This window comes from Scyliorhinus canicula, chromosome 18, assembly GCF_902713615.1.
Source record: "Scyliorhinus canicula chromosome 18, sScyCan1.1, whole genome shotgun sequence".
Classification (NCBI taxonomy): domain Eukaryota; kingdom Metazoa; phylum Chordata; class Chondrichthyes; order Carcharhiniformes; family Scyliorhinidae; genus Scyliorhinus; species Scyliorhinus canicula.
This window is the reverse complement of record NC_052163.1, coordinates 66,184,884-66,194,490: the sequence shown is the minus strand read 5'-3', so window position 1 is coordinate 66,194,490 and position 9,607 is coordinate 66,184,884. Positions and strand designations below refer to the sequence as shown.

Below are 9,607 nucleotides of genomic sequence, written 5' to 3'. Positions count from 1 at the left end.
CCACGCCACGCGGGGAGCGGAGAATTCCGCCCATAATCTTTTGGGGTAAGAGAGTTTCTACTTCCCTTTGGGAAAAAGGTGCATCTTGGGGCAGCACGGTAGCATTGTGGATAGCACAATTGCGTCATAGCTCCAGAGTCCCAGGTTCTATTCCGGCTCGGGTCACTGTCTCTGCGGAGTCTACACTTCCTCCCCGTGTCTGCGTGGGTTTCCTCCGGGTGCTCTGGTTTCCTCCCACAGTCCAAAGATGTGCAGGTTAGGTGGATTGGCCATGATTAATTGCCCTTATTGTCCAAAATTGCCCTTAGTGTTGGGTGGGGTTACTAGGTTATGGAGATAGGGTGGAGGTGTTGACCTTGGGTAGGGTGCTCTTTCCAAGAGCCGGTGCAGACTCGATGGGCCGAGTGGCCTCATTCTGCACTGTAAATTCTATGATAATCTATGATTAACTCAATCTCAGTTTGTCCAATAGAGGGAATAATTTTTTTCTATTTACCCAATCAAAATCTGCTAATATTATGAGGTGATCAGATCACCTCGATCTTCTAAAGTCAAGAGAATACAAGCTAAATTTGACAAACTGCCCTGGTAATTTAACACTCAAAGCTTAAGTGCGTTGTGTTTGTTTTGTGCCACTGGCTGCTATTTGATAGAGTGGGAGTCCGCAGACAAAATCCATCAATCAACCAATAGCATTTCACAGCTATCCCCATGCCAGTAAACTCTGCTCTGTGCCATAGCTGTAGCTTCATCGTTCTGGTGCTGAATAGATAATAATAAAATCATGTGTGCTATTTCTGAAGATTCGCACACACTTAACATTCAGAACAGGGACTTTTGACTGGGTCCATATCCCAAACGATGTCTGCATTTTTAAATGTTTTCACAGCTCATGTGACAAGCCACCTTTTATCTGCTTTACAATCTCTCTCTATTAATAATACCCGGACTAGTTTTGTTTTTTGTTTGACTCTTCAGTTGCAAATTGCTCTTTTTCATTTTTGCATGTTCTCTGCATGGGAGATTTTAGAAACACAAAGCAATCCACCTAATCAGGTCAATCTTTCGCTGGCTCATTTCCAGGGTCTTAGGTCACATTGAAGGCCAGGAAGGTTCTTGGTGGTGACACCTTGTGCCCTTCAGGGCGCGGCTGGTTCCACTGCCGGCTGCTTGTTGGGTTGTTGTGTTCACTGATGTGCAATGCCTCTGTCGAGCCTGCCTCTGTGTGGGCCACCTGCACCACATGCACTTTATTGACAACTGTTTTCTGCAGCAGGCAATTGAAGACTTTCTTGAAGCCTTTGCGGAAATGTTTAGAGACCAAGGCATAGACAATGGGATTGAGGCAGGAGTTGGCATAGGACATGCAGTGTGATAGGAGCCTGAAGACATAGGTGGCCTGGTTGAGTGGGAAGTGGCCAAACCAGAAACACAAGATAACCAGGTGATGGGGCAACCAGCAGAGGCAGAACAGGACAGCCACAATGATAATCATCTTAGTGACCTTACGCTTGGCTTTCTTTGACTCAGACATGTCTTCAATAGGATCTACGGCAGTCCAGAGATACCTGATGGTCCTGGTATAGGCCAAGCTCAGGATCAACACTGGGATGATGTACCCAAAGATGAAGGTGGAAAGGTCCATAATCTTGCGTCTGTAGTCATCCCAGACTGGGAAGCAGAGCGTCATGTCTCTGTAATGGACCACTTGGTAGTAGCTGAGGTAAGGGCCCGCAAACAGAAGTGACATTCCCCAGATGATGCAGATGGCAGTCAGAGCATTTCGAGGAGTCCGTAGCTCCCGAGAGCGCAGTGGGTAGCGAATCGCCAAATACCTGCAAGATAGGAGGTCAGAAACCATGGGTTTAATCAAACTAGAATTTTACACAAAATACTATCGTGACAGATTTAAGGGATTCAATTTGCATTGGTTGCTAACAAAGAGGCCAATAGTGAATTGACATTCAGTTTTCCACTGTAACACAAGACAAATTTCACCCTCTTATAGTGGAAACAGCCTGTGGCGGAACCAGGGAATTGTGTTAAATACATTCCTGATAGTGCACCATGCACAATATTACAAATCTGGTCCAGTTAAATTCCAGTTAATTCAGAACTCGGCATTCCAAGGTCTCTCCCACCAGTCCTGTACCATTGCCCTTGCCAAACTCCATTGAGTTTCATGTGCCCTTGTAAATTGATTGCCCTTGTCTTCAAATACCCCCATCCCCACACTCCACCATTTCTCAATGAAGTTCTCAAAGGACGGCATGGCGACATAGTGGTTAGCACTGCTGTCTCACAGCTCCAGGGACCCAAGTTCAATTCCGGCCTCGGGTGACTGTGTGGAGTTTGTACATTCTCCGTGTTAATAAAGAACAAAGAACTTTTCCCCAGGGTAGAGGGGTGAATTACTAGGGGGCATAGGTTTAAGGTGCGAGGGGGAAGGTTCAGAGGAGATGTACGAGGCAAGTTCTTTACACAGAGGGTAGTGGGTGCCTGGAACTCGCTGCTGGAGGAGGTGGTGGAAGCAGAGACGACAGTGAGATTTAAGGGGCATCTTGACAAATACATGAATAGGATGGGAATAGAGGGATACGGACCCAGGAAGTGTAGAAGATTGTAGTTTAGTCGGGCAGCATGGTCGGCACGGGTTTGGAGGGCCGAAGGGACTGTTCCTGTGCTGTACTTTTTTTGTTCTTTGTTCTTTGTTCGAATACAGCACAGGAACAGGCCCTTCGGCCCTCCAAGCTGCGCCAACCATGGTACCTGCCTAAACTGAAACAGTCTGCACTTACGGAGTCCGTATCCTTCCATTTCCACCCTCTTCATATATATGTTTAGATGTCCCTTAAAAGCCACTATCGTATCTGTTCCCACCACCTCCCCAGACAGCGCGTTCCATACATTTACCACCTTCTGTGTAAAAAACCTGTTCTAAACTTTTTCCTGTGCACTTTAAACCTATGACCCCGAGTACTTGACTCTCCTACCCTAGGAAAAAGCATCTGACTATCCCCTCTGTCCATGCCATTCATAATCTTGTAGACCTCGATCAGGTTGGCTCTCAACCTCCGTCATTCCAGTGAGAACAGACCGAGTTTATCTAACCTCTCCTCATAGCTACTGCCCTCCAGACCAGGCAACATCCTAGTTAAACGCTTCTGTACCCTCTCCAAAGCATCCACAGTTTCTGGTAGTGTGGCGATCAGAATTGTACACAATATTCCAAATGAGGCCTAACTAAGGTCCTGTACAACTACAACATGACTTGCCAATATTTCTATTCAATGCCCTGACCAATGAAGGCCAGTATGCCGTATGCCTTCTTGACCACCTTATCCACATGCGTTGCCACTTTCAGTGATCGGTGGACATGCATGCTCAAATCTCATTGCCTGTCAGTATTCGCAAGAGTTCTACCATTTATTGTGTAATTCCTACGTGCATTGGACCTTCCAAAATGCATTACCTCACACTTGTCGGATTAAACTCCATCTGCCATTTTTCCGCCCAAGACTCCAACCAGTTTATATCCTGCTGTACCTTCTGACAATCCTCTTCACTATCTGCAACTCCACCAATTTTTTTAATTGAAAAAACTGAAATTGAAAATTGCTTATTGTCACGAGTAGGCTTCAATGAAGTTACTGTGAAAAGCCCCTAGTCGCCACATTCCGGCACCTGTTCGGGGAGGCTGGTACGGGAATCGAACCATGCTGTGTCATCTTTGTACTTACTAATCAGACCAGCTACATTTTCTTCCAAATCATTTAGATACACTACGATCAACAAAGGCCCCAGAGCTGATCCCTGTGGAACACCGCTAGTCACAGCTTTACATTCAGAAAATCACTAATGATAGAGTTTTTCGAAGAGGTCACAAAGATGATTGATGCAGGTAGGGCAGTGGATGTTGTGTTTATGGACTTTAGTAAGGCCTTTGACAAGGTCCCTCATGGCAGACTGGTACAAAAGGCGAAGTCACATGGGATCAGGGGTGAGCTGGCAAGATGGATACAGAACTGGCTAGGTCATAGAAGGCAGAGAGTAGCAATGGAAGGGTGCTTTTCTGATTGGAGGGCTGTGACTAGTAATGGGTTGCAGGATTTCACTAATATCCCAAAGTGAAAATTAGTCTGAACCTTAGTCTTATTGTCCAAAGGGCTGTGTGGGGTTACGGGAATAGAGCACGGGGAGTGAGCCTAGGTAGGGTGCTCTTTCAGAGGGTCAGTGCAGACTCGATGGGCCGAATAAACTCCTTCTGCACTGTAGGGATTCTTTGATTCCTGAAACCACCTAAAGAGGCAAGTGATTCAGAAGGGAAACCAAGACAACAAAACATTGTGTTGGGCTGAATCGTGTCTCGGGCATCTGATATTTTCCGATGAGATCTGTTTTGCTGAAATCAAGCTGTGCTCAATTAGAAGCAGATACTGCAATGTTTTATTAGTGTCAAAAGGAGAAACTTTCAGGCATCTTCACGATGCACGTTGATGATATGGGGGCTACTGGGGAATTTGAGAAATGTGTTATTAATAAGATTAAAGTGGAATTGAAGATTGGATATAACGACCTTCAGGGCTTTCAAATATACTGGTTTAGATATTAAGCAGGTCTGAAGTTAATAAAAACAGAAAATGCTGGACAATCACAGCAGGTCTGGCAGCATCTGTGAGAGAGGGGGGGGAGATAAAATTTTGAGCCTGGATGACTCTGTCAAAGCTCTGACGAAGATTCATCCAGACTCGAAACGTTAGCTCCCTTCTCTCTCCACAGAGGCTCTCAGACCTACTGAGATTTCCCAGTATTTTCTGTTTTTGTTTCAGATTCCAGCATTCACAGTGATTTGCTTTTATCTAGGTCTGGAGTAACATGGAATCAGTGATCCAATTAAGAAAATGTTACTTTGATCCCAATTAATCGAGCCAGGACATCACAGAAAGATAATGTCAAGTCGGAAGAAGTTGTGAAGCCTGATTGGTTACGCGCTAAGACAAAGTCCTGAAAGATGTGCTTGTTAGGTGAATTGGACAATCTGAATTCTCCCTCCGTGTACCCGAACGGGTGCCGGAGTGTGACGACGAGGAGATTTTCACAGTAACTTCATTGCAAAACTTTATTTTCTCCCCTCTTTCATACAATGGGTGGGCAGCACGGTAGCACAGTGGTTATCACAGTTGCTTCACAGCTCCAGGGTCCCAGGTTCGATTCCCGGCTGGCTCACTGTCTGTGCGGAGTCTACACATTCTCCCCGTGTCTGCTTGGGTTTCCTCCGGGTGCAGGTTAGGTGGATTGGCCATGCTAAATTGGTCTTAGTGTCCAGAAAATGTTAAGTGGGGGTTACTGGGTTAAGGAGACAGGATAGATACATGGGCTTCAGTAGGTGCTCTTTGTAAGGGCCGGTGCAGACTCGATGGGCCGAACGGCCTCCTTCTGCACTGTAAATTCTATGATTGCAGTGTTAATGTAAGCCTAATTGTGGCACTAATAAAGATTATTATTATTATAAGGCCAATTTTGGAACTAAATATGACAGTGATGGCACCACAAAGTTGAGGATGTTTTAAGGGCAAATAATTAATTAAAAAAATTAAGTATGGAGAAATGTTTCTATCCTTGGTGATTCAAAGAACATGATATGAGTTAATTTCAGTGATGCCTCTCATGCTATTTTCTGCTCTTGGTGATATTCAAGTGCAACAGGATTGCTAATATGAATTTGTTAACAGATTAGGCCACTATTCACTACAACAGGGAAGATTAAAGGATGGGTGGGGGGGATTCTAAGAGAGACTTCCAAAATTACAAAATTGTTTTGAGAACGAAAATGAGAGGTCTTCGCACCGGTCAGCAAAAACAAAAGGGACTTAGACTCAGAATTATTACAAGAAGGGGTTGGAGTGAATGTGCACTCCTAGGGTACTGTTTGTTCAGAAAGGAGACAGAATCACCTGTTATCTCAGGGACACAGTGGGGAAGGGGCTGAGTGTAAATGAACATAAGAACGTGAGAACTAGGAGCAGGAGTGGGCCATCTGGCCCCTCGAGCCTGCTCCGCCATTCAGTAAGATCATGGCTGATCGTTTTGTGGACTCACCTCCACTTACCCACCCGCACACCATAACCCCTAATTCCTTTACTGTTCAAAGATCAATCTAGCTTTGCCTTAAAAACAATCAATGAAGGAGCCTCAACTGCTTCACTGGGCAGGGAATTCCACAGATTTACAACCCTTTGGGTGAAGAGGTTTCTTCTCAACTCAGTCCTAAATCTGCTCACCCTTTTTTTGAGCTATGCCCCCTAGTTCCAGTTTCACCCTCCATTGGAAGCAACCTCCCTGCTCGTATCCTATCTATTCCCTTTATAATTTTATTTGTTTCTATCAGATTCCCCCCCCATTCTTCTAAATTCCAATGAGTATCGTCTCAGTCTACTCAGTCTCTCCTCATAAGTTAATCATCTCAACTCCAGAATCATCCTAGTGAATCTCCTCTGAACTCTCTCCAGTGTCAATATATTTTTTCTCAAGTAAGGAGACCAAAACTGTGCAAGTGTGGCTGGAGTTGACCTCATGGGTGGGAGACAGCTACAAAATGGTTAAACATCTCAAATGCAAGAAGATCCAAGCGAATATAGGTCTGCTATAGAGCACCGTAGACAGACAAGTAGGAGGACAATTTATTGCAAAGGGTGTGTGAGAGCAGCAAGATTGCTTTACAGGGATATTTTAATCAACCAAATATAAACCCAAGTGAGTTCAGTCAGAGTTAATTAACATATTGCCTGACTGCTCAGTGTGTAAAGAAAGGCAGGAGAAGCAATGTTCATCCTCATGCGGTATTTGTTAATGACATTGAAAATGGAAAGGAATTAGAAACTGGAGTATCGCAGGAGACCAGAACAGCAAAATCATCCAGTTTTATCACGATCCAAATTCCCAGGAGACCTGTTTGTAACTTTAAAAGGGCTAAGTTCAATGAAGTGAGTGTGCAGATAGTATCACAGAATGGTTACACCAGAAAAAGAGGCCATGGGCAGCACGGTGGCACAGTGTCTAGCACTGCCGCCTCACGGCACCGAGGTCCCAGGTTCGATCCCGGCTCTGGGTCACTGTCCGTGTGGAGTTTGCACATTCTCCTCGTGTCTGCGTGGGTTTCGCCCCCACAACCCAAAGATGTGCAGGGTAGGTGAATTGGCCACGCTAAATTGCCGCTTAATTGGAAAAAAAATGAATTGGGTTCTCTAAATTTATTTTAAAAAGAGAAAAAAAAGAGGCCATTCGTTATTTTGTGTCTGTGCCAGCTCCCTGCCAGACCAACTCACAACTGACTGAAGTTATGATGATTATATTTACGTGGGAACTTCATGACTAAGAGACGGAGTAGACTGTGGTCTGGTCTGCCCGTCATTCCGTTAGTTGGATTGGCCATGATAAATTGCCCTTAGTGACCAAAAAGATTAGGAGGGGTTATTGGGTTACGGGGATAGGGTGGAAGTGAGGGCTTAAGTGTGTCGGTGCAGACGCGATGGGCCAAATGGCCTCCTTCTGTACTATATGTACTATGTTCATTCAGTACACTCATGGCTCATCTTCTGCCACAGCTCCGCTCTCCCATCTGGTCCCCTTGGATCCCTAAGAGACCAAGGGCGGAATTCTCCGCTCCCCACGTGGCGTGAGAGAATTGTGGGAGGGCCTCCCGACATATTTTATGCCCCCCTGGCGCCCCCAGCGATTCTCCTCCCCCTGCTCGGAAAAATCGCTGCTCGCCATTTTCTACGGCGAACGGCGATTCTCAGAGCCCGATGGGCCAAGCGGCCAGCCCTTCACGCCCGTTTCACCACGGCAGCAACCACACCTGGTCGCTGCATTCGTGAAACGGGCGCCAGATGCCCGTTTGGGGCATCTAGGGGCCCGATTGGCACGGGAGCATCACGACTGTGCTCGGGAGGGGACAGGCCCGCGATCGGTGCCCACCAATCGTCGGGCCAGCGTCCAAAACGGACGCACTCTTTCCCCTCCGCCGCCCAGCAAGATCAAGCCGCCACGTCTTGCCGGGCGGCTGAGGAGAAAGACGGCCACTGCGCATGTGCGGGTTCGTGCCGTCTGCGTGATGAAGTCATCCGCGCATGCGCGGGTTGGAACTGGCAACCCGCGCATGCGCGGATGACTTCACATTCTCGGCGTGACGAGGTCGCTGCCGAGAAAGACGGAGGCCCACTCCTAGTCCCCCGGGTGGGGGTGAATTAGGTGCGGGGAGCGAGCTCCGAGGCCGTCGTGAACCTCGGCCGAGTTCACGACGGCCTTCACGAATTCGGTCCCCTGCGGAGAATACGGCCCATATTTCAGCCTTGAGTATACTCCAGGATGGAGCACCATGGGCGGAAATCTCCGCAGGGGGCCGAAGTCGTGAAGGCCGTCGTGAACTCGGCCGAGGTTCACGTCGGCCTCGGAGCCCGCCCCCCGCACCTAATTCACCCCCACCCGGGGTGCTAGGAGCGGGCCCCCGTCATTCCCGGCCGCGACCTCGTCACGCCGCGAATGTGAAGTCATCCGCGCATGCGTGGGTTGCCCGGTTTCAACCCGGGCATGCGCGGATGACTTCATCGCGCAGACGGCGCGAACCGCGCATGCGCGGTGGCCGTCTTTCTCCTCAGCCGCCCGGCAAGACGTGGCGGCTTGATCTTGCCGGGCGACGGAGGGGAAAGAGTGCGTCCATTTTGAACGCTGGCCCGACGATCGGTGGGTACCGATCGTGGGCCTGTCCCCTCCCGAGCACAGTCGTGGTGCTCCCGTGCCAATCGGGCCCCTAGATGCCCCAAATGGGCATCTGGCACCCATTTCACGAATGCAGCGACCAGGTGTGGTTGCTGCTGTGTTGAAATGGGTGTGAAGGGCCGGGCGCTTGGCCCACCGGGCTCGGAGTTTTGCCGTAAAAAACGGCGAGCGGTGATTTTTCCGAGCCCGGTGGGGGGGGGGGGGGGGGGGGGGGGGGGGGGGTAGAATCGCTGGGGGCGCCAGGGGAACGTGAAAAATGTCGGGAGGCCCTCCCACGATTCTCCCACGCCACGAGGGGAGCGGAGAATTCCGCCCCATAACCTTTCTGGTAGAGAATTCCAAACATTCATAACCCTGACAGTGAGGAAATGTCTCCTACTCTCAATCCTAAATTAATCGACAACCTCTCATTTCATTGCAGCGTTAACATAAGCCTACTCGTGACACTAATAAAGATTATTAGATTATTAGTGTCTAACCCCTTAGGAATCGTGAATGTTTCCCTGAGAACACCTCTCATTCTGCTAAACTCAAGAGAGTATAGGCCCAATTTACTCTGTCTCTCAACCATCTCATCCCAGGAGCGAAGCTAGTGAACCTTTGATGTATTGCCTCCAATGTGTATCCTGCTTTAAATATGGAAACCAAGCCGCACACAACAATCCAGGTATGGTCTCACTAAAGCCCTACACAATTGGAGCAAGACTTCTTTATCCTTGTACTTCAATCCCCGTCCAGTCAAGACCAACACGTCTATTGCTTTCCGAATTGCTTATTGGGTTTCATGTACATGCAAGTCTTTCTGAATATCAACATTTTGAAGATTCAT

The 9,607-nt window shown here is 47.9% G+C and overlaps 1 protein-coding gene across 1 annotated transcript in view; it reads right to left on the bottom strand.

The window, feature by feature from the left end:
- Positions 1-1,016: 1,016 nt before the first annotated feature.
- Positions 1,017-9,607, bottom strand: part of LOC119953224 (galanin receptor 2b-like) — a 29,104-nt gene continuing 20,513 nt past the window's right edge. Inside the window, exon 2 of the mRNA XM_038777252.1 lies at positions 1,017-1,835. Within this exon, the coding sequence (XP_038633180.1) occupies positions 1,088-1,835 (748 nt within the window). The 3' untranslated portion in view covers positions 1,017-1,087. The remainder of the gene's footprint in view (positions 1,836-9,607) is intronic.